The sequence below is a fragment of the Aythya fuligula genome, chromosome 2 (assembly GCF_009819795.1).
Source record: "Aythya fuligula isolate bAytFul2 chromosome 2, bAytFul2.pri, whole genome shotgun sequence".
NCBI classification, from domain to species: Eukaryota; Metazoa; Chordata; class Aves; order Anseriformes; family Anatidae; genus Aythya; species Aythya fuligula.
This window is the reverse complement of record NC_045560.1, coordinates 103,173,116-103,199,283: the sequence shown is the minus strand read 5'-3', so window position 1 is coordinate 103,199,283 and position 26,168 is coordinate 103,173,116. Positions and strand designations below refer to the sequence as shown.

The following is a 26,168-nucleotide window of genomic DNA, read 5'->3' as shown; positions in this document are numbered from 1 at the left end:
CTTATTTGAAAGAGAAGAAAATTCAGTCTTTGTACTGGGGAAATGGGTATATTAAGAGAACAGTCACAAGAAAACTTTATAAATAAAAAATACATATTGATCACTAGTAGCAAAATCCAAGGAATGAAGTCTAAACTCACAGATTAATTAGTAAACTCAACTGTGTTGATGATTAGAAAAATCTTAAAAAAACATTTCTGCATTATGTAAATGTTGCAAAGAATTTACATTAGTAAAATAAATAAATAAATGAAATTCTGACAACAGTTCTTGCTTTTTTTTTTTTTTTTTTTCCAGATAGGTACCTGTTATGCCATTTCTTTGGTGAAGGCTACTCAGCAGTGGTGACCTCTCCCAATCGACCACTCCACAAATTATTATCTCTGGACTCCCAGCTGACACCCTGCTGGAAGCTAGAGCTGCAGAGACAACTGGAATTGTGCCTGCTCTTGTCAAAAGGAGAAAAAAAAAGATGAAGTTGGGCAAAGTGGAGTTCTGCCATTTGTTGCAGATAATAGCTCTTTTCCTGTGTCTTTCTGGGATGAATCAAGCAGAGCCCTCAAGGTCCAGGTCAAAGCCCTACTTTCAATCAGGGAGGACAAGAACCAAACGCAGCTGGGTGTGGAATCAATTCTTTGTGCTGGAAGAATACATGGGCACAGACCCACTCTATGTAGGAAAGGTAGGGGATTTAACCAAATATTGGAAAGTACAGATGCCTGCTTTTTGATGTGTTTATCTGGTGTAACCTGAAAATTGAAACGCTGTCAGTGTGTCTGACATAAACCAGGATGGGACAAAAGTTATGCAGATTGAAAAAGAAAAACCTTTAGCACTTCAAAACAGCAATGCATCATATTTCTGACCACTCTCACAATTTTCTTTAAGAGTTTAATCTATTGTCTATGCTTCTTTAAGGGAGTACAATAATGAAAGTGCTTTGCCATTAATTATACAAGGACAATATTTTATTACTAATATTAGTTGTTTTGTTACATGGGAATACAGAAGTATAATAATGCATATTCTTTCCTAAGAACAAAAAACTAGTCCCAGAAAACAACATTTCTATATTATCCTGTTTGTTCCCTAAAGACTGGCACTATTATGGTCAAGAGAGAAAGATTCAGGCATCTAGGGGTGTGACAAGTGGAAAGGAGGGCACGTCTACATTGCTGCTATGCTTTGATGTTGCTTGGCTGGCAGAGCGGCACCTTGGGGGCCTCACTGCCCTCTGAGCATGGCATAGCCTTTTGGCTTTACCCACCCTCTGATGGGCACCAGGCCAGCACAGAACAAGCCCTTGCATCAGGGCATCCCAAATGGCTTATTGTCAGCGCGCCCATAGCTGCATGTGGAACACACTGAGCACAGCTGTGAATCTGTGCCTTAGCTCATTCACTGCATTGTGCTGGTGAGTAATATGCTTCAGCAAGTATTGAGCAAAAAAAAACACCACACAAAACAAAACAAAACAAAAAAAAAACAAACAGCCTTCTTGTACTTCTATGTAACATTTATGTGTAATCATCTTATTGAAAGAAAAACTCATTTTTCTATGTAATATGAGAATCAATAAATGCAGTTTCTCATTAAGATATAGCAAATGCATAGAAAACAAGGGAGTGACAAATTTTTGCAAAATGGTATGCTTACAGAAAAAAAAAAAAGTAATCTGAAATCCACTACTTCAAATGTACGAGTGCAGGGAATTTCAGCTTACTTGATTTGCCCTACCGAGACAAAAACCTTAATGTTTGTGTTAACACAGCTAAGTACTTAGAATTTAATCATGCCATCAAATAATCAAGTTGAATGGCGATCTGTTCTTGTGACTAAGGCTATGGTTGCGTTTATGTGTTTTTCTGAACTGGAGCTAGTATTATGCACAACTGAGCACTAAAGGAGAACTAGAATAAACAAACATATGTATATTTCATTGCAAGCATCATGAAAGTTTTTGTTAAGTTGGAGGTTAGGTAGCAGTTTCAACTTGGAAACTACTTGGCTTTGTAAGGTGTTTTTTTTTTTTTTTTTTTTTTTGGGGGGGGGTGGGGTGAAGAGGAGTGAAGGGGAAAGGGAGAATAATATATTTGGAAAGGAAAATAGTATATTTGGCATTCTTACCTGCTGATATAAAAGGATGTGTGGCTTACAATTTAGAATTTCTCTCCTGGAAAATAAATGTCTTTAAATACTTGACAGAAGTCTGGTTTTGATCTGTAGCAATTCTCATATTCACTAGATTATTGTGTTTTGGCCAAATATGCTGTGGTAACACTGGAGTACACGACGTGGTTATTTTTATCTTCACAGTCTGCTTTTTCCAGTCCTTTACAGGAGTCCTAACATTCATATATATATATATATATATTCTGAAAAGCAATCCCTCCACATCTATTTTTATTTATTTTTTACTAGTAACAGTCTGTGCCCAGCCTGCCTTTGTATCAGCAGTATGAATTGTTGGCTCAAGAATTCACATTTGTACCAGCATTTTGTAGGAAAAGCAGACATAAATTTGCACTTTCAAAAGGAAGCACATTTTCCTGGAAACATAGCCCTTGCTGAGCATCTTATAAGATAAGATGTGCCCAGTTCCTAACCTTCACTCTGGAGAGGCTTTTTACTGTGTGGTTCCTGAGGTGCAATCATGACCAAAGCTGCATTCCCATGCAGGGGAGAAAAGAGGTGAAGAAGTGATTTTCGTTCTGTGTGTTAACATATTATATGGAGTACCACTCTGAAGTGAGCAGCAGTCACCTTCCTCCCCCTTTCTTCCCCCTAAAAATATTGCTGTGCCTGTTTCAAAGCCTCTGTAGGCAGGTAGAGACTGAGGAGATCAAGATTTGGATGGAAGGGTGTTTTTTTTTTCCTTCCTCTTGGTGAGGAAAGTGAAGAGCTGGCATAACTCACTTCTCTCATCAAGTGAAGTGGAAACAGCAACCACTCTGCTTCATATTCTGCAGAGCATTCTGCTCCTGGGGAGGTCAGTCCTGTGCTATCTGAACAGAAGTTCAGGATGCTTTGCAGGGTGCCAGTCTGAATGTGGACACCCAGGAAGGAGGAACCTGCCTTCAGATTTTAATGGCTGTGAGAGAAAATGCTTCAGAAACAAGCAGGCAAATGGAGCTGTGCTAGGGAATATTTTCTCTCTGCCACTATCCAATTTTAAAACACCCTAGGCAGTTCTGTTTGGATGAGGCAGTATTTGGAGAATGTTAGGGTTACATGGCAAATTAGTTAAAAGTCATGAAATACCAATGTTAATTCCATGTTTGGCATTAATTCTGTCCTTCTGGCTGCATGCAATTTAACATTTTAATTACATGATCATGCAAGGTAAAATCCAATTCCTTGGAAATTATATAATAGGATTCCTATTCACTTCGTTAAGATGAGTCTTTCACTTAAAATATTTTTTTTCAATGTTTTCATATTTAGATTTCAGATCCATATTGTAAGTGTATTGAATTCTTGAAATGTTGTTTATTTTCAGTGGTGTTTGTTTGTTTTTAAATTTATTTATTTTTTTGTGGCAGCAGGGTCCTGTTTCTCCCAGCACTCTGGAGAAACCTTTGGAGAAACACCAATAGTTTTACAATAAGAGGAATCAGAGGTGATTGAAGTTTGTTGCTGTTACTGGTAGTTTGTTTTTGTTTTTTGTTTGCTTTTATATGCAGGTCTTTCCTCTCTGTGGTATGAATTTTAATCATCTTGGATTCAATCCTGAGTAATTCTGAGTGCCTCTTGGGAGGTGCTTAACAGTCCAGATTGTGGACTGAAACATATACAATTTCTTTCTATCAGTCAGCACAGCATATTTTTTTTATTATTTTATTTTTAATAAAAGGGTTGAAGAAATTCACTATTTAGCCCATTTACCCATCCAGATAGTCCCTGTTATTTTCCAGACATTCCATGTAGGAATTGAAGCAGTTAACTATGATAATAATTTAGCTGGAAGCTTAGGTGGCTTCTGTTTTCCAGAAACAGTTTACTATTTCTCTGTAAAATGTCTTACTCTGCATTTTCCATATAAATGAATTTAGTTGAATCTACTTGGGCATAAAAATAATAATATAGAACAGTTTAAAATGATTTGATATAAAAATACCTAAAATCACAAATGTATATAGTATATATAGTATATATGTATATAGTATATGCTATAATACTGAATATTTTAAAATCTGTTTACAGTCACATAGTTAAAATCTGGATAGGTATGCAGAGGCAAAAAAAAAAAAAAGGATGCAGTTTAATGCACAGTCTAATTTTATGTCTGATATTCTTTTGTTGTTGTTTTCCCATGTTTTTGTTACATAATTATGCAAACATCCTCTGTGTGTGTTTTTGTTTTTAGTTTGAAGGACTTTGTGTGTGTGTCCTTTTTGTTTGTTTGTAGGATTTGTGCTTTTTTTTGTTTTGTTTTGTTTTGTTCCTGGTTTTCTTTTATTTAGTTTCATCAGTGTTTGCCTGCAAGAATGTTGGTCTCCTCAAAAGCATTGGAATGACACAAAGCCACAGACAGTAATTCTTTTATTTGTCTTTTATAAGTAAACAAGCAAAAAACAACAACTGAATCAAAAGCAGCCCACAAATAAACTTGAAGTGAAACAAGGCTGTGAACTCCATGTGACTGAGTGTGAAAATTGATGGCTGACTTTATTATTTTCTTTTGAACCCAGACCAAAGCTCCTTTTCCAATGGCTCTAGATTTATGGATAGTTAGAGACAGAAACAGTTTCAAGCACATAAGCACAATGGCTACTGAGATAAACTTTAAAATTATTATTATTATTATTATTATTATTATTATTATTATTATTATTATTATTATTATTATTATTTTCTTGAGACCTTTCTAAGATGTGAAGGGCTGATAATAAAGGGTAACAAAGAAAATCATTGATACAGTGATATATCAAGCAGAATTTGCAGTTATGCACTGAAGCAAGGTGGAGAAAGGGCTTTCTAAGCAGCAGAATAGCAGAATAACCAGAAATGTATATTATTTGTTGGTATAGACTGTAGAATGCTTCTTCCAGACTCATCAGTTTGGAGGGAAGAAGGCTGTTTTTTTTTTTTTTTTTTTTTTTTTTTTTGGTATGACAATTATTCACATTTGATATTTACCTATTGCAATATGTTTACAATATGTAAGAACCCATACAGACACAGTGAGAAATGCATCTCTTTTCCTGGCTCATTGCCCGCCATTTTCAAATGTGCATGGTAACTTTTGGACTGTGTTGGATAATAAGTGTTCTTGGTAAAATACTTTAAATCAGTAAGTACTGTGAAAGCATTGGCCACACTGTCAAACTCATAGCAATGTACCAAATACCAGTCACTGAGAAACAGAGGGAACTTCATCTGTGAATGAGAAAGCTGAGAACCTCTGAATAGAAATAAGTCCAGTAGCTTTTTGTCTCACTAGAAACCCACTACAACTTTACTGTCACTTTGGGAAATGGAGAGGAGAAGAAGGGAAGTTATAAGGGCTAAATTTAGGCAAAAGGGGCTAGGCTGCCACATTTATAGATAAGGGAGCAGGAGGCAGGTTGGTTGTGATTCTTTTTCCTCTTGTTGTCTGTGGAGGTAACCCATGGAGACCTGAGCCCAGTCTCAGCCTTGGTCTTTTGCCTCTCCAAATAGCCTGCATAAGATAAATGTTCAAGTCTACTCAGAAAAACTGCAAGTGAGCACCCAGCTGAGAGTAGCTACAGCTCTGCACAGAAATAATTTATGTTTTTTGTTTGTTTGTTTGTTTTTGTTTTTGTTTTTGTTTTTTTGTTTTTCCCAAGTCCTTTTGAGAGGAAAAAAAAAGTTCCTTTTCTTTATTTGTGTACACTATGTGGAAAACAAAGATAGCATAATGAATCAGAGAAACTTCCTTCCTCATTGTTACATATATTTTTATTCTTTTTCTATTTGTTATCTTCATTTTAAGATAATCTTTGAATCAGTATTGTTTTATACTCCCAAAAGTCAACTTCTGAAACTGAAAATGCGAATCTGCTCTGTTTCTATTTATCCATCGCAGCGACTCTTTGTTGTTCTGTGCTGTGAAAATTGATAACAGTTGACCTTTTAAGTAAAATCGGACATACCACTCTTGTCAAAATTATTCTACCACAAGTTCTGCAAATGAAACAAATGACTAATCAAAATACTCAAGTACTGCATATCTGCTTTGTAGAAGGAATAGGTCTTGGTAAAGGGGTACCCCAGCCATACAGAAGAGGTATGAATTTACCAGCTCAACTTGTTATTCATAAGTTGCTAGTAGCATAGACTTTTCATCACTGGGGAGTCACTATGGGCTTTGTGTTATTCCATGCTTTATTTTGTTTGGATTACCCCAAATAACAGTGTTGACAACCGGAATGTTTCCTACTTAGCATGTAGGGCTAAAGTATCTCTGGGGAGAACAATGAGATTAAGGCACACAGGAAGAATTATCTGAAGGGATAACCCAAAATCTACTGTTTTTTTTCTTGGTTTATTTCATTAGCTTGCACAGCTATAGTGTAATTTCCTCTTTCCCTATTTGTAGGAAGTCATTGTCTTACTCACATAGCTGAATGGATACAGAAATGGGTTTTATGCAGGGGATTTAAAGTGATGACAATTCCGCATGCTCAAGCTCTAAAAGACAATTTATATGTAATTTCATTATTAAAAGCGATAATAGTTGAGAGACTTATGGTTGAATACTGAACCAGAACATGAAGCTTTATGATCTTTTAGTATAATATAGAACATTGATGCTTAACATGTGGCATTACAGAAGAGGAAGGTTAGTGAAGGTGATGACAACATTTGTAAATTAAGTAGCCCTCATCACAGCTTTTTATTCGGTGGCACAGCTATGCTATTTGTATAATCGTGTAATACCAGTGCTGTACTTCAGTAGACTAATAGGCTCTACCTGCAGTGCTCTGCTCTAAATTTCTTTGGGATGTTATTTTAAACTATATTTTATGGGTCTCTGACAAATCAGAAAAACAAAAGTAAAAGCTAATTTTCATACCATATATAGATGTAAGTCTCCTGTATGCTTGGCTGGTTATCAGGAAATGCTTTATTTTCATGAGAGCTTGAGGAGTTTTACAGTTTTGATGTGAGTTTGGTGTTTGAAGCTCTTGTTGCCTCAGCTGACTTTTTTTTTTTTTAATCTTTTATTCTAACATTTGCATATGCTAAAATTGTTTTCTGTCCTATTGGCTCTCTTTATTGGCTGTCACTTGTTATCCAGTTTTACTTCTGTCCTCTAGTCTTACTGATGGTGTTGGAAATGCAGGGCTGTAAGACCGGGGCTACCAAGAAGTGCCAGTATTCACGTTATTATGTGAATTCCATTATTGTTAGGGAAGTCCAGTCAGGAATCAAATCCCCACCATGAGCTAGGTGCAGTGCAGGCTAAGACAACCCTCTGCCCTGAGACAGAGGTCTTGTAAAACAAGAGGCAGTAAAACAAGAGGCAGATTAAGAGGTAAGAATACAATCCAGTGAAATATGGAGATATCAATCAACATCCCCAAAATAACTCGAGAACAATAACTCGCTCACATCCTTTTCCAATAAGATAAAATATTGTTTATTCTAAACATGAGAATCAAAACTATGTTTTAAACAACATGAATAGATAACAGAAAGTCTTTTCCTGCCTTTATGTTCTAACCTTTATAGGTGACAATTTGGTTGAAATTCCTAAGGGCAGATCTATGTTAGTATGAGGCTACTTGTCTAAAAATCTTGTTTCAGGACAGTGAAGATAAAGGAAGTTTTTCTATTGCTTTCAAAAGTTCAAACTGCACATGATTCAAAGTTTTATATCTTGTAACCTGCTATCACTCTATATTTTCCATGTTGTCTTTTTTCTTATACCTATACTGTTCAGCACAAGTATCTGTCTACAGGTCCATTGGATGTTCATTCCATGTATTTAGCACTTTTCACCTCACAGTCTAATAGCACTATTGCTGCTCTGTCACATATTTTTTTTCTGCCAAATTTCTTCTTTGCTCCATGGCATCTTTGTTGTTGTTGTTTTTCAATCTCACGCTTCACAACTTAAGTTCCTTTTGTGTGTATGTATGTGTGTGTTTTGGTTTTTGAGTACTCAGTAAAATTATACCATGTACGTATGTCAGATTTTGATGTTAACTTTTACCAGTTGAGGTGAGTATGTGGGACAATATATTAGAGATCCTGAAAAGTCAGGCAATGGTGCTTTTGTGTCCAGTAAACCATCTTTAACATAAGTGGTAATTAATGCTGGAAAATCTCTGCATTATAAATCTTTGTCACAACATCATGAAGTTCCCTGGAAGAAGTGGCTTAACCGTGTGTTGAGGTTGGAATGGCTGAAAGAAGAAAGACGTGAATACACTACGTTGCCCACTTCTGTTAGAGTACCTGTTAGCTACCTTGTACTACCAATGTATATCTTCTTATATCTTCTCAGTGCTTTTTGTGCTAGAAGAGACAGTTTTGTCATATAAATTAGAAACAAGTTACTCTTAGAAAAATCGGTGTAAGTTATGCTGCTAGGTGAATCCTAGCTGTTCAAATTATATATGCAAATATGATTACCAGCACACACTGTGAGCAGAAGTTTGAGGAGGTCCTAATGCTTACTGTCATAGCTTTAAGGCTGTAAGAAAAAGTATCTTTTATTTTTATTTTTATTTTATTTTTATTTTATTTTTATTTTTTAAAGGTAGGGTTGTGAGTTTCCATGGTATAAAAATAAAAAGATAACAAAAAATAATAATGTCAACACCTAATTATAGATCACATGCCCTTCCCAAAACCCAGGAATAAGCGAGTATATTGACACATGTTAGTTCAGCTCCAAAACCTTAACTAACTTTGTTCCAGGGTCATTACGGTAGAATTTTGTAGGTCCAAGAGAGAGACTATATTTCTCTTTTTGGTATTTTAAATATTGACTTAAATAGATTTTACTTCCAGAGCTTTCTAATATATATTTTTTGACTGATATGTATTAAAAGCAGTGCAGCATAACAATTATTTTTGTTTCATTCAGTATTTCAGGAGAAAAAGGTAGTTGAAGAGAAAAGGAACACCCTCACAATTTTTGGTACAAGAAGTCATGTTTGAGTTCAGGAAAATCAGTGGCTTATATCCCTCCAGATACTATAAATGCAATCTTTGCTACATATTATGTTTGGTGGATAGTTCATCATAGTGTTGCATTTGGATTATCAGCAATTGAAAATCTACCTATACTTTTTCAAACTTATAAGAAAAAAATTTATTATAGTAGCATATTATTACATTTTTTATATTTTGCAGTGGCTTCATTTGAAAGAAAAAATCATAGAGATAAATTAACAATGATATTTTTCCTGAGCATTCCATTTTGAACAAAAATATAATACATAAATATGTTGTTGCTAAGTTATATTCTAAGAGAGCTGGGCGGATATGATAGAAGTAAGCTCACATTTCATTTTACCCAAGACACTGATAAAAGTAAAAGAAATTAAACTAATCAAAGTAAATTATGATTTTAAAAATATATATATATTCAAATACTGTTGGAAATATAGAAAATAACCATTTCACCTGCATCCTAATTATAATATTGAAATCCAAATTTAAATATTTTCATGGCATCAACTGCATTTTCTTAATCATTACATTCCATACATTCAACTTAATAATTTAAATGGAAGAGAAAATATTTATCTTGTTTATTTATGTGTTCTATTTGCATAAAAAAAAAAAAAAAAAAGCACAAATTTTGCTACTGTGTGTTTCTCCTATGTATTACTGTGTTAACTCAGTTGGGTTAAGTAAAAGAGGACAGTGATATATCTGCATTAGCATTTTTGCTTGGATCAGATGTGCATTTCTGAAGTTAACGTCTGTTGTCATATAGTATATTCCAGTTGTGGAGTGGGATTTGAGTGGGCAAGCTAGATTCCAGTTAGTCGAGACTAAATTAGAAAAGTAAGATCCATAAATGCACTGATTAAACTCCTAATGGGACCAGACTGGTCTCATTGCTAGTCCAAAGGAAAACCCCAGAACACATAGTGCGGACACTGGTTCCTCAGCACCGACAGTTTCTCCCTGAGTATCCCAGCCCATTGTATTGTACTACTTGCTGACATAGCCAATGAAAGAACTCTGTTAATGACAAAAGAAACATAATAAAAGGGTGCTGATCATCAAAATCAGTAAATATGCTCATAAAGTTATACTATATATATTTAGGATTCGTTCTTGCAAATGTTTGTGACTCAGTTTACAACTTGCTAACATTAATAGTGTCTTTCATTCGGTACAGTATTTGCTGGTGTTACATGCCTGTGCATGCCTGTGCAAAATGTGGAATTTTGTCCTTTACGTTGGTTTAAAACACACAGTACTGTAGTAGCACTACTACACAAATCACATATCACAAATAATATAACAAAGAATCATTTTTTTTTTTATTATTTTATCTTTCAGATAAATAGAAATGCCAAGACAAATACAGCTCTTTTGCACATGAAAATGTGAGAAAATACAAAATATACCTTGCTGTCTCAGGCTGTTTTTCAGAATGCTCCCCTGGGACAAGGTAGTTGTAAACAGCTGAGAAAAAGTCTTTATTTTATTTTATTTTTTATTTTTTTATTTTTATTATTATTATTATTTTTAATATATGCGGCTTTGTGTATTTCATGGAATAATTGAAGATTTAAACCAGAATCTTGAGAAGATCACTTTTATTTACCCTAGAAAGCCATCTGACTATATTATTTTTTGGAATAAAGCTATTTGTCCATTTTAATTGATTTTTTTAACTGATATTTTATTTCACTGTTTATTTAAAGAAGAATACTGAGGATTGATTGGCAAGAGATAGCAACATATTTCGCATTTTTGACAGTGAAAAAATTACCTTCCTTTTGTACAATCACATAGTGTTCTTTGAGCTCTGAAGGTCTGCTTTATGGTGTTTCATATGGGTGAATAGGATATATGTTGCAAACAGCTAAAAGCAGTCTAACATAATGTTCTACCTAAATCACTAAGGATTCTTTGGTCCTTTCCGAGTAGAAAGAATATACCTAACAGTATTTTCCAGATAGTACAAGAAGATTTTATTGCATGAATTCCATGAACTGTTGCCATAGTCATACCGTCCCATTTACTCTTCCTATTTAAGTAAATCATGAGAAATTGCATTGAGGACCAGAGAGACATGAAATTTTGTTGCTGTGGAGTGCATGTGAGAAAAATTAAGCCCATAATGTTATTTTCCATTTGAAACATTTCCAAAATGCATAAGAACTTGGTACTTGGATACATGCATAAGGATGATAAGCTGCTTAAACATTTCATACCAAAGTATCAAATTGTAACCCTCCTGACTAGGAAATCAAACAATTCACTTTTTTTTTTTTTTTTTTTTTAAATTTCTTACAAAGTAGACAAGTGCTGCATTAGGTAAGGTTTAGCTTGTTATTCCATAACAATTGAAAGTTTTCAGACACAGCTGTGAAAAGCAGATGGTCATTTCTTAAGTTTCCATAATCAGGGTATAATAACAATACTATAAAGTAGCCAAATACTTGTCTTTCTTATACAATTTGCATATATCATATGGATAGAGTAAGCATTTGTGAAAGTGCTTGGCACATTTCTATGTTTAAAAACGAACAAACAAAAACAAATACAACAAACTTTCAGGGATTTAATACTGCATAGCGTTTATATGGAAAACTTTAAAATAATCCCTCTTGTTTCTGGATGTTCTTAATTTTATATATATATGTAAGCTGTCATCCTTCACACCCACCTCTTCCATTTTACCACATAACCATTCCTTACCAAGCAATATATATTTCGCTATTTTAAAAGCTTTCCTAGTCAGCTTTGTAATCTTTTGTTCATCTTCATGACTCGTCTATTCACTAGGTCTATTTTTTCACTGTCTTCTTGACATCAAGGCCAGGCAGGAAAGGGCCTTGGCCAACCTGAACTAGTGGGTAGCTTTTCTGCCTGTGGCAGGGGGGGTTGAGTTAGATGATCTTTAAGGTCCCTTCCAACCTGAATCATTCTGTAATTCTGTGATATGGTAAGGAATATCCCTTTGGTGTCTAAGTCAGCTGCCCTCGCTGACTCTCCCCACTCTTAGTTCTTGCCCTTAGAGGGGGGAGGGGACCATCCACCAGATGGTCCACCCATCAAATCCATGTTTCCAATTTAGAGATTATGATGTCATGTGGGACTGTGTCAAAGGCCTTACAGAAGTCCAAGTAGATGACATCAGCAGGTCTTCCCTTGTTGACTGATGTAGTTACTCCATCATGGAAGGCCACCAGATGGGTCATGCACAATTTACCCTTGATGAAGCCATGCTGGCTGTCTTGGATCACCTGCATTTGCCTTAACATTGCCTCCAGGAGGATTCATTCCATGATCTTGCCAGGCACAGAAGTGAGACCCACCAGTCTGTAGTTCCCCAGATCTTCCTTTCTACTTTTTTTAAAAATGGGAGTGATGTTTCCTTTTTTCCAGTCACCAGGGATGTTGCCTGAATGCCATAATTTTTCAAATATGACAGAGAGTGGCTTGGTGACTACATCAGCCAATTCCCTCAGAACCCTGGAATGCATGTCATCAGGGCCTAGACTAGTACAACTAGTAGACTAGTTACAACTAGACTTGTAGTTGTTAAGTTGCATCAGGAGGTCCTGAATTTGCTCTTTGCTTACAGTGAGTAGGACTCTGCTCCCCCAGCCCCCGCCTAGAGGTTCAGGGGCATGATAGATGTGGGATGCCTGATCACCAGTGAAGACCAAAGCAAAGAATTTTTTAAGTACTTCTGTCTTTTCCTCATCTGTTGTTACCTGTTTTCTGTCTTCATTTGTCAGAGGTGGTATGCTCTCCCTAGCATTTATTTTGCAGCCACCGTACCAGTAGAACCCCTTCTTGTTATTCTTTGCATCCCTTGCCAAGTTTACTTCTGTCAATGCCTTGGTTTTCCTGATCCCATCCCTGCACATCTAGACAACATTTTTGTGCTCTTCCCAGGGCACATGGTCCTGTTTCCACCATCTGTGCATTTCCTTCTTTTGCCTAACTTTGACCAGCAGATCCTTAGTCAACCATACCGGTTTCCTACCTTCCCTTCTTGATTTATTACACATGGGAATAGAGAGCTCTTGCACTCCAAGGAAAATATCCTTAAAGGGTTGCCAGCTCTTATTAGATCCTCTATCCCTAAAGACCATGTCCCATGGGGTCTCACCTACTAATTCTTTGAACAGCTGGAAGTTGGCTCTTCATTTTCCTGCCTTTGTTCTTAGCCAGGCCCATATCCCTCAAGATCACAAACTCAACCAGAGTGTGGGCACTGCAATGTAGGCTTCCTCCAATATTAATCTCTTTAATGGGCTCTTCTGCATTGGCGAGCACCAGGTCCCATGCCACACTCAACAACAGAAGCTGGGAAGGAGAAGAGGGGGCTCTTGTTACGATCATGTCTGTTCTCCCAAAGAACTGCTATATGTATTAAGGCACCCTGCTTCCCAGGACGTGGCCAAACATTGAACCTTGCTCATTGATAGGGAGTAGAGAATAATTGTGCTGTTTTATTTATTTATTTATTTGTAACTGCTAATGTTAGCTGACTTAGGCATTGTTAGTTCAGATGGGGAAAAAAAGAGGATCTAGCCATAGATCCAGACATATTCTGGTTTGAGAATTATGCAGATGACTAGGTCTGCTAAATAGAAGGCTGAAAGGGACAAAAAGGTAAGAAAAGATCATTTGTAATGGAAGGAGGACGATACTATGTACGACAAGGTAATCTACATGTATGATACTTGGGAGCAGCAAAAACAAATACAATCAAGAAAAAAAGTAACGCAAAGGTGATTTGATGTTTCTCTTCTGGTAACAGGGAAGCAGATGACATAAAAGGAAAAATTTAATTATTTCTTATAAAACATTTCTGCAGTAAACCAGGAAACTCAGCATTTGACCTGAAGAAGTCTTAAACACAAGTATCATCATGCCAAACAACATAGGACAAGACAGAAAAGCCTCCTATCAGTATGATTTCCAAGAATTGCTGAGTCAAGCAAGACGGAGTGTGGATTAATGAAGGAGAGGCAGATCTCAAGAAGTCCAAGCAAGATTAAGCTATTAGAAAATGGGGAGAAGGATGCAAGTATGTATAGCCATCAGGGCAGCATCTGGTCCTTGTCCAGCCTGTTTCCAAATTAAAAGCTAAAAATGAAAAGGATTAATACTGTGGTTCACCACTAAGGAAAGCTGCCTGCACCTTATGAAGTAAACTTCTTGTTGGAGTCAAAGGGATGAAATAATGATACCTCTGGGTCTTCAAGGGCTTTCAGTTTCTCTGTAGATACCTTCCCTTCTAGACTGATATTTTAACATTCATAATTTCATGTCACTGTATTTCCTTCAACCTGTTTGCAGGCTACATGAGAACATTTCCTTCAGACTAATTTTAATGTCTTGTCAACATTAGATTTTTTTTTCATGTTTTGTAAGCCACAGTGTCACACTCAGAACTTTCCTTTTATCTATTAATTTATAAGTGGAAGGAGGGTAGAAGGTGATGGTCCATTATGCTGGATTGATCTTATGCTGAAAAATCGTATTTTCCAGACAGTTTTTGCAAATTTTACTTCCAGAAGCACAAAGTGAAATCAATGAATGCTTTTCATAAGGGATGTTGCAGACTGAGAGCCCAGGTGCTTTGTCTTGTTTCCAAAATTATTGCCAAGTAGGCAATGAGACTGTGAGGAAGACAACGATAAGAGGTGCATCCTGATGACAGAACCTTCTGAGACCTTTAAAGATATAAGGGTCTGTCTGCAGACTACACTAAAAATACAAGATATTTACCTTTGAATCAGGAATAATTTTACCTTCTGTGTATTAGACACAACAGTTCATCTTTCACCTCTGATCATTTCATGCTTTCTTTATTACAATCCTTAGGCTGCAAAGAACAATTTGGAATACAGTTTGGACTGTAGCAGGGAGAGCTAAGAGGTTGTGGATCAGATTCAACTCACCAGAAAATCATTTTGTGAGGTAGCAAGATACAGGAGAAACATGCTGCAGCTTAACCATCAAGGTCAGAAGAGTTAAGTTTATTACAGTGAAGAAATTTGTCAGCAATATTACAGATTTTTTCTGGAGTCTAGCATTCTTGCATATGTAAATTATCTTTTCTAACAGAACTCTGACAGAACTGATGCAAACTCAGAAGTGCCATCATAGAGAGTACTGGGATGAAACCAGAACTTTTTCCCTGATAACTAATCTGACTTGTTGGAAATAAAAATACAGTAATGATGAATGGCATGACACTTTCTTATTTTTTTCTTGATATCAAAGTGCACCTTTGATTTTGTTGGTGGCAACATAAATAATGCAATTAAATAAGCTTTTTTATTTTTGTATTTTTTATTTATTTTTTTTATTTTTTAACACTAAAGCATTAAGATTCTATTTAATAGTGTTTGGTAGAAGACATCTTTTTTTCTGAGTGATGACTTGGAAGGCAAAGTAAGAGTTTTTCATACTCCCAAAGTTGTGTGTACCATTACCCTTCCTGAAGTTTTGCTGTAATGTTACATACTTTTTTTTTTTTTTTTAAATACTTTATTATTATTATTTTTATTTTTACTTCAAATGAAGGTTTGGATACCTTCATGGTGGAGTGTGAGACTGTCAGAAGCAGCAGCATGGAAAATGCAGCTCAGAAACATGAATCTCCACACCTTAGGTGTCTTCACGAAGTACAACAGTCAAATATGTGTCTGATTGTTTGCAGAGTAGCAGAAAATTTGCTTTTAAAAGTGACTGGATAAAATTATACTTAGTTTCTCAGTAGATGAATTCCATATGTGAGTCACACCTGCCCATTCTGCAGATAATTTTTCCTACTTATTACTGCTATTAGTCCTGCTGAGCTAACACAGCTGAGAGACAGCAAACTGCATTCTATTATTTCTTGAGTGCCATCCATGGACTTGTTTGTTATGTTCCACTAAGTTACACCTGCACAATCCCATTGTAAGCTAAGGGACCATATATTTTCACAATGAGAACAGAGTCTCAAGACAGCAGGGGTTTTACTTATGTAACCAGAGGCATAATTCATCTTGTGGAATGGGAGTTTGTCTTTACAAGACAGTACCAAGGTTGCAACACAGGAAGCCAATGTATGACTTATCCATTTAGTCTGTTTGCAATGTGAATTGCAGAAAGGCATTGCTGTTTTTGTACTACCACTTTTCAGCAAGTAGAACATTAAAAGAAAGCCTGTTCACTGTCTTAATGCCTTTTTATGATAAAATCGGTTTACTGTGTTAATTCAGTTTGTTCTTTGCCTCTTAATATTTAACTCACTAGATTAGATACTGAACAACTATTCTCCTTCCACTCCTGTCGCTATTACCACAATTTTTGAATATATATGAACAGAACTTGGCTCTCTTACTCAACTGGTACGCTTTCTCCTTGAGAAAAAAAGAGCAGTAAATAGAGCATTCTAGTTCCTGTTATATAGTCATTGTTTTTGTCTTCTAGTCTTCCACCTGTTCTAAAGTTTTGCAGAGCAAACTTAAGGATATTCCATATCCAGTGCTGTCATGAACACTGACCACCAATGTTTGTTCACTTTTGTAGACAACACACTTCAAGTTTCTCATGTACTCTTATTTGAAAACAGAAAAAATATCTTTTTGCTTCGTCTCATTTTATCTATAAAATATGAATAGAGATTGATGGAGAAACAAAATAGAAAGAAGCAATAAAACATATTTTGGAAAACAAACAAACAAACAAAGAAACAAAAGAGCTAATCAGGCAACTAGCCAACCACAAACTCCCATAAGACTATGGGATTTGTGGGACCATTAAGAGGACAAACAGTTTGCCAGTTAGCAATGTGAGGAATAGAGTGAGGCTGAGGAAACACAATTGCATTTGAAAACGTATATAAATTAGACAAAGGAGAGGAATATAAATTCCAGCTGTGAACTACAAGTGAAGTGATTAAGCAGACCTTTGTTTACTTTAGAATGCTTCATTTTAAGTGTATTTGAAGTTGATATGTCCTTTATCTTCATTCTGATCTGCTTCTGATTATTATTATTATTATTATTTTTTTTTTTGTGAATGTGTGGAAACATTTATTTGTGTTATTTTCAAAAGCTATATCTCCTTCATTCATAAGTGATATAACTTAGTAAACTGCATTTGTATTTAAACTACAGTCTGCACATCTTTGAAGGGAAAAAGTATGCAAAACCCAACCATAAATAAGAGATTTTTTTTTTCATGTGCAGAAAATTATTATTTGGAAAATTATTATTGAATTAAAAATAATACTTTCTTTTTGAAAGTTATTAAATTTTATCAGTATCTAGTAATGTACAGAGCTCAAAATTTTATGAATAAGGTTATATATTTTTCCTTAAAAATATAGGAGCAGCTTCTCAATGATTGGAAATTGTTCTCTCCTTGCAGACCACTAAGCTGTGCTGATTCACACCAAGTGAAGCACCTTACAGAACTTCCCTGAGGGGGGTTATTTGGCACAGCTTGTTTGTTTTAATGGACCGCACAGAAGGTATAAGACAAAAGTTGAAAATGCTTTGAGTATGAATTTCTGAACATTACAATTAGTGACAGAAGGCCAATCAATGAGACAATAATCCTATAAAAATACAGAAAGATCAGATTGCTTGTAGAACTAGAATAGCTTTAATATGGATGTATGCAAGGGGATAGCAAAGGAGCTGGAAAGTTTCCATCTGCTTTATATACAAAGTGATTAGATTGTGATCACTTAGTCCAAGAGGACAGAAATGATGCAAAATTCTGCCAGGATGAGACATGCAAATTGGATCAATTAAGCTTTGAGAGTGCTTAGACAATCTGGTAGAGAAGTTTACATGCTGTGTCAAGTGAAACTTAGCAAAGATCAGTCTTGAATGCTGGGGGCAAGCATGACAGTGGTTTAAACTCTAATCTCCAAAGGTAATCCATTGTTTTAAGATTTCTTTATAGAAAGAAAATGGTCAGATAGCTTAATAAAAGACCCCTTTAGGACATTCTTGATGGTATGTATGTACAAGAAGTATGACAGAAAAATTAGTAACAGTCATAGAATCATAGAATCATAGAATATCCTGAGTTGGAAGGGACCCTTAAGGATCATCAAGTCCAACTCTTGACACCGCACAGGTCTACCCAAAAGTTCAGACCATGTGCCTAAGTGCACAGTCCAATCTCTTAAATTCAGACAGGCTCGGTGCAGTGACCACTTCCCTGGGGAGCCTGTTCCAGTGTGCAACCACCCTCTCTGTGAAGAACCCCCTCCTGACGTCCAGCCTAAATTTCCCCTGCCTCAGCTTAACCCCGTTCCCGCGGGTCCTGTCACTGGTGTTAATGGAGAAAAGGTCTCCTGCCTCTCGACACCCCCTTACGAGGAAGTTGTAGACTGTGATGAGGTCTCCCCTCAGCCTCCTCTTCTCCAGGCTGAACAGGCCCAGTGACCTCAGCCGTTCTTCGTACGTCTTCCCCTCCAGGCCTTTCACCATCTTTGTAGCCCTCCTCTGGACACTTTCCAACAGTTTCATGTCCTTTTTATACTGTGGTGCCCAGAACTGCACACAGTACTCGAGGTGAGGCCGCACCAGCGCAGAGTAGAGAGGGACAATCACCTCCCTTGACCTACTAGCGATGCCGTGCTTGATGCACCCCAGGACATGGTTGGCCCTCCTGGCTGCCAGGGCACACTGCTGGCTCATATTCAACTTGCTGTCTACCACGACCCCCAGATCCCTCTCTTCTAGGCTGCTCTCCAGTGTCTCATCACCCAGTCTGTACATGCAGCCAGGGTTTCCCCGTCCCAGGTGCAGGACCCAGCACTTGCTCTTATTGAACTTCATGCGGTTGGTGATCGCCCAGCTCTCCAACCTGTCCAGATCCCTCTGCAAGGCCTTTACGCCCTCATTTGAGTCCACAACTCCTCCAAGTTTGGTGTCATCAGCAAACTTGCTCAAAATACCCTCTATTCCTACATCCAGATCGTTTATAAAAATATTGAAAAGTACCGGCCCTAAAATGGAGCCTTGAGGGACCCCACTGGTGACCGCCCGCCAGCCTGACGCAGCCCCATTTACCATAACCCTTTGGGCCCTGCCCGTTAGCCAATTGCTCACCCATCGTATGATGTTTTTATTTAGCTGTATGGTGGACATTTTGTCCAGTAGGATCCTATGGGAAACCGTGTCAAAAGCCTTGCTGAAGTCCAAAAAAATCACATCAGCTGGTTTCCCTTGGTCCACCATATGGATGATCTTATCATAAAAGGAAATCAGGTTAGTTAGGCAGTCAACTAATGTTAACAGTTTAAAGTAGATGAGAATAAATACAGATGGCTGATCTTGTTTGCAGTTAATGGAATATATAATACTAACATCTTATATACCTTCACGATACTTTACAACCCCATGCAATGCTACAGGGTTGGGACAAAGTCGCTGGAAAGCTGTGCAGAAGAAAAGGAAATGGGGGTGCTGATTGATGCTCATCTGAACATGAGCTGGCAGTTTGCCCAGGTGGCCAAGAGGGCCAACATCATCCTGGCTTGTATCAGGAATAGTGTAACCAGCAGGACCAGGGAGGTGGTTGTACCCCTGTACTCTGCTCTGGTGAGGCCACATTTCAAGTTCTGTGTTCAGTTATGAGCCCCTAACTTCAAGAAAGACGTCGTGGGATATGTGGGAAAAACTGGGATACTCAGCCTTCTGATCTGGAAGTCTGGGACAAGGAGCAGAAGAAAACCCACACAGTTCAGGTGGAAACAGTTAGAGACCTGCTGCTCCACCTGGACTGTCACAAGTCCATGGGGCCATATGGGATCCACCCAAGGGTGCTGAGAGAGTTGGCAGATGTGATTGCTGGGCTGCCTTTCATCACCTATCAGCAGTCATGGTCATCCAGAGAGATCCCGGATGACTGGAGACTTGCTAATATGACACCCATCTATAAGAAGGATCATAAGGAGAACCCACGGAACTACAGGCCTGTCAGCCTGGCCTTGGTGCCAGGAAAGGTGATGGAAAAGGTCATCTTGAATGCAATCACACAGCATATGCAGGACAGCTGGGGAATCAGGCCTAGTCAGCATGGGTTCGTGAAAGGCAAGTTGTACTTGACCAACCTCATCTCCTTCTGAGTGACCTGTCTGGCGGATTAGGGAAAGTCTGTTAATATAGTCTACCTAGATATCAGCAAAGCCTTTGACACAGTCTCCCATAGTATTCTCCTGGAGAAGCTGACAGCCCATGGCTTGGACAGGTACAGTCTGCTGGGTTAAAAATTGGCTGATGGCATCCTGGCTTGTATCAGGAATAGTGTAGCCATCATGACCAGAGTCCCCTTGTACTCTTCTCTGGTGAGGCCACACCTTGAGTGCAGTGTTCAGCTTTAGGCTCCTCACTGCAAGAAAGACATCGAGGCCCATGTCCAGAGAAGGGCTACAAAGCTGGTGAAGGGCCTGGAACACAAGTCCTATGAAGAGCAGCTGAAGGCACTGCGGTTGTTTCGTCTGGAGAAGATGAGGTTCAGGGGAGACCTTATTGCACTCTATAACTACCCAAAAGGAAGTTGTGGGGAGCTGGGGGTTGTCCTTTTCTCATAAATAACTAGTGATAGGACTGGAGGGAATGGCCTCTAGTTGCACCAGAGGAGTTTAGGTTGGAAATAGGAGGTATTTCTTCTCAGAAACAGTAGTCAGGCATTGGAACGGGTTGCCCAGGAAGGTGATGGCATCACCATCCCTGGGGGTGTTTAAGGAAAGGTTGGACTTGATGCTTACAGACATGGTGTAGTGGGTGACAATGGTGGTAGGATGATGGTTGTACTAGATGGTCTTGAAGGTCTTTTCCAACCTTAATGATTCTGTAATGACCACAGTGCTTCAGAAGCAGGGATTGTTCTTGTAAGAAAATCATTGTCTGTTCCATTTTCATTGAACCAGACTATACTCAGAATGGAAACAAAGTAGAGATGGTTATTAGACAGAGGTGTTCTAATTTTATCAGGGACTAGCTATTAATTTGAATTATGTACCTTATGCAAAATCTTGTATACCGCTAAAAGGACATATAGCCTTAGATAATCAGAGGGGTCTTTATGTAAATGAGAAGCTCACAATATATGTGAAGTACTGTAGCCTTCGTAAATGTTTTTGTTTGTTTGTTTGTTTGTTTGTTTGTTTGTTTTTTGTTTTAAGAAATGCTTTGAAGATTCAATAGAATCCAGATGGTTTTCAGAATTAGAAACAGGTCTGCACAATTTGAATTTTAATGTAAATTAAACAGGTACACATGACCAACATAAAATAATATCTGCCTCTTAATCATCATTTGTTCATCAATGGCAAATACATTGATTGTGTTGCCAGCATTTAATGGTAATGACTAAGAAACATAGTAAGAATGTCTTATGGTGAAAATACAAAGAAAACATAAAAAATCCTGGGTGGGCCTTTTTTTTTTTTTTTTTTTTTTTACTGAAAAACAAGTGAAATTCAGTTTTAATCCATAACTACCTTCTGTCATAATTTTAAATGTCAAAATATGGTTTAAGGAATCAAGGTGTAATGACTGCATAAGAATTTTCTGAGATTGTCTATTAAGCACTCCTCATACTCACCAAAAAAGAAAAAGGCATCAGGAGATCATTGTCCTTTTTGTACAGCTGTTAAAATCCCTCTAAGCAGGAAGGCTTTATATACAATTAACCTAGCATTGTTCATGTTAAGGCAGTTTATTATGGTTTTGAAATACTAATGCATTATCCTCCCCCTCAAATGTTTTCTGAAAAACAGCATAAAACACAGGCATTAAAAGCTTTTTTTTTTTTTTTTTCCTCAGCCCTTAATCCTATGGAGTGAAAATGTCCATCAAAATATGAAATACTATCTTGAGATCAGCCCTGGCAGACCTGCAAATTTTAATAATAACAATAATAAAATCAAACCTTTTAAAGTATTTATTCACAAGGGATTAACTTAAATTATCAGAACAATTTAAAACAGACTTTCAAACATCCATATTTACTGTGCATATCCTACTTCTTGTTCTGAATACTGAACAGCTACATTGAGAACTTAGGTAATGGAATCACTTAAGCTTTCAATGCTGCTTCTTACAATTAGTCAATGTGATGCGCATTGCCGTTTATTAAAGAACCCTTTCTTTGCTCAGGGATTAAGTCTCAGGTTCAGAACGGTGCTTATGCAAATGGTCGGCACAAGATTCCATAAGCAAGTCCTGAAATGTTTGAGGATGACAGAAATGAGGATGCTTTTTTAACCCAGAGAATTATAAAATACAGATTTACTTTGATGTAACATAGTGTTAAATTTCCTTACTCTTCTGAGTAAACTTTGAAAATCAAGCTGTTAATTAACTAGTCAACATAGATGGATGGATGGATATGGATATTACACACATACACTTCAGGGTAAAAATGAATGTGATAAACTACCTTAAGTGAAATACATAAGTGTAAGGGAAAGATAAAAATTAAAGGTACTAGTCTTATAAGCTTCTGAAAAAATAATAACTTATTTGTTATTCAGTTTCACCTTACAAACTCTGAACTTCAGTGCTATTAATCAGTCATAACAGTTAATAGAAAGCACTACAGAAATGTTAGAGAACTTAATCAAGCCAGACTGAAAAGAGATTCTAAATGAAATACAAACACACTGCTAACAGTAATATGTTTTGAGATAAGAAGTTAACCAAGGGATTCTTTTGCTCTCTTTAAGTGAACTTACAAGATTTTATGACTGTTTTCACAAAAGTCAATATTAATTTAATATTTACAAAGCAAAATACAATAAAAATGTCAATACTTTGACATATATATTATCATTTCTGTAAGTAAAAAGAAAATAAAAAATATAATCCAGATGTCAACTGACATATTAATTCTTCTTTGTTTTAATAGTTTCATAAATTTTATTTAAGTCCTTAACTGTTTGCAGAGAATTAAAAGTTAATGTGTCTATAGATGCTGTTAATTACTTCTTTTTTTTTTTTTAATGGTATTTTTTTTTGTAATTAAAATGATCAGATTGTGCTGTCTGCCATAGTCCAGTATTCTATAAGCTTCTATAGTCAAAATTTGTCACAGTTTACAGTTAAACATTTTATAGTTGTCTTCTAGACTGTTAGAAGTTAGGGTTTCAGCACTCCCTATTAGCACACAAGTGGATTTTTAGTAGCATTAACTTTCAAGAGCAAATAAAATTTCAGGAATGGATACAGCATAAAAATAGACATACACACACAAAGAAAAAGGAAACAGAAAATGAAAATAAACATAAAATAATAATAATAATAATAAAAGAATAAAAGAAAAAGGAAAAAAGACAAAGAGAAAACCTCTACACCCTCCAGGAATCTGTTTCTTAGTACTTGGTACTAATGTTCTTTGGAATCAGGCTCCTATGAGAAAATCATTATCAACCAAGCGGTGCTGCAAGCTATTTTGGATAGTTGAAGCAGAAACAGGATAATCACAGTAAACTATAGATCAGTAGTTTGATAAAGACACAATATGAAGGTATAATTTCTACTCGAAAATGAAGTCATTTAGTATAAGTACATACCTATCTCATAAAATACTTTAATACCAAATGAGTTTTTGTTTGTAAATTTGGTATTATTGACATGAATAGTTCAACAAAAAAGTGTGTGATTATTTTCCCACTCAGTGCTATTACAGCTAATTCTTTAGGTCATAGAGTTAGAGATGAAAAAAAAAATATATTTTATATGCTCTCATCTTTTATGGTTGAAATGCCAGACCTGAATTATGGATAAGTAGAAAAAGTGATAGGGGAGAAACAACTTGGTATTTTTTTTTTGTTATTTCTGTTTCCAAGAACTGGAAAAATCCAGAAGTATTCATTTTGCATTATGTCAGGTGTATAGATTCTGCAATCAACATCGTTTCCCCTTCTGTCTCCTCTTCTTTCGTGTACTACAAGGTATAGTGCATTTATGCATTTTCTGGACTTTAAAACAAACAAACAAACAAACAAAACACAAATAAATAAATAAAATCCAAAACTTTAATACCATAAATAATTAATAAAAAATATTAATGTGTTAATATGGAATACTATAAGAACTAGAAAAAACATGCATATACACTTGTGTAAATATATATCTTTCATTTAAGGAAATTATGTATATTAGAAATAGTTCCTTAAGTATATTCAACTTATATCAGTAAGGATTGTTAGATGCATAGTGGTGAAGTAATCTGAGAAGAATATTAAGCGAAGTTAGTTGAAAACTGTTTCTGTAAGATGTTACACATGCATAAACCTTTGGACACCTATGTCCATGAACATCTGCAAGCCCAGAGATGTTCTTATATGGAGTATGCTCGGGCCTTTGTTGTGTTGCATTTTATTTGCCATGTTGCATTTTTTAAGCCTGTTCACTTTCATAAAAGCTACATGTTGGGAATGCAGGAAGAGAACATCCTTTATTATACTGCTGAAGTAAAGAGCGGTGACTTTAGGAGAATTTTCTCTTGTAGCTTCAGTGATTCTCGGCAACAAAATAAATCAAATCATTGGATCAGGAAATGCATTGTTTTAGTATAGAGCAGCAAGTATTTGGATCATGTAAAAATACTAGTGGTATGTATAAAAGAGAACTTAGTCTCTCTCTTCTGATTATAAATAAATGCAGAGACCCCCATACAGCTAGTACATTTACTAGAACTCAGGAATTCATAAATAGAATTTCACTCCAGTGGTATTTTCATGTGATTTAATCAAAAAAAAAAATCTATTTATATTGAAGCACAAGTAGTTTTTGTTTTGTAATTCAGAGAGCAAATCCACTACTCTATGGCTTGGTTTGTCAGTGATAATTTTGATGAAAAACTCAGTATAAGAACTCCAAGGCATAACTACTGGTGTACTGAGAGTGTTTTGAAAAAAAATGTGATATGCATATTATTTACATAGGAAAAACTTGGAACACTGGAAAAACTTGAAGTGTGTATGTGAGGGAAAGTCATTCCTGTTTTCCATTCCAACCATGTTATGTTGCCTGCAGGCTCTTGGTGGTGCTACAATACAGTATTGTTGGCCCTCTCCCCCTAGTAGATATTATGCAATTAGTACATGGTGATGCAGAGTATACAGATGGCTTTTACCTCCCAAAGCTGCCAAACTGTCTTTTAAGAGTGCGAATGACAAATAGTCATTTTGGAGAGTGACATGCCATGATGATGGCCCATTAAAACTCTTCAAGAATACTCAGCCAGATACATATGCCCACTCAGCCCCATCTACAGAAGCAGCTGCTTCTGAGTTCCTCCTGTAGCTGCACGGATCTTAATGGGCTCACTGCACAAGTCCCTGTTGCCACAGGGCATTTCATACTCTTATTAAAACTGTAGGGAGAGAGGCACAGATTTATGTGTACATCATCTGCAGAAGTAGGAAAAGAAGGCACAATAAGGAAATATAAGTATATGAGTGTATATGCATACACATATCCAAATATATGTGTATGAGTGTATATGTATACACACGCATATACAGGCATTGTGTTTCTATATGTACATGATCACTATTGGTCTATATAAAGAATTGTTATACATGTATACAGAAATAGAAGACACTATAGAAATAACTGAGTATTATTAAAATAAAAATGTCAAAAATATGATATGGTTGCTATTATCATATCCAGTTTTCAGTATTTCCTAATAATTATTCAGCTCAGTAGCCTTTAGATGACAGTTTCTTTTATTCCTAGGGGATCCTTTCATTTGAACTTTTTTATTCACTTAGAAGCCTTGGGGGCTTACTTAGATACTAATTGGAATGTTATGAAGTATAAGTCTTAGAATTTTGGTACTTCTATTTTGAATTTTGTTTGAATAATAATCATCAAGGAGTTAAAAAATTTCATTGTTCTCTTTTCTGTTTCACCCCCCTTTTTAAAAAAGTTGGCAAAATCAAACATTCACTTTGCTTCCTGTCGTTGAGTTGTTAAGGTTATTATCCTCCTAGAGCACTGATTAGTCAC

At 36.3% G+C, this 26,168-nt stretch overlaps 1 protein-coding gene across 2 annotated transcripts in view; it reads left to right on the top strand.

The window, feature by feature from the left end:
• The window catches only part of CDH7 (cadherin 7), a 92,475-nt gene that overhangs the window by 9,220 nt on the left and 57,087 nt on the right, over nt 1-26,168 (top strand). For both annotated transcript variants that reach the window (XM_032181709.1, XM_032181711.1), the window contains exon 2: nt 298-682. In XM_032181709.1, coding sequence (XP_032037600.1) covers nt 473-682 — 210 coding nt within the window. In that variant the 5' untranslated portion in view covers nt 298-472. The remainder of the gene's footprint in view (nt 1-297; nt 683-26,168) is intronic.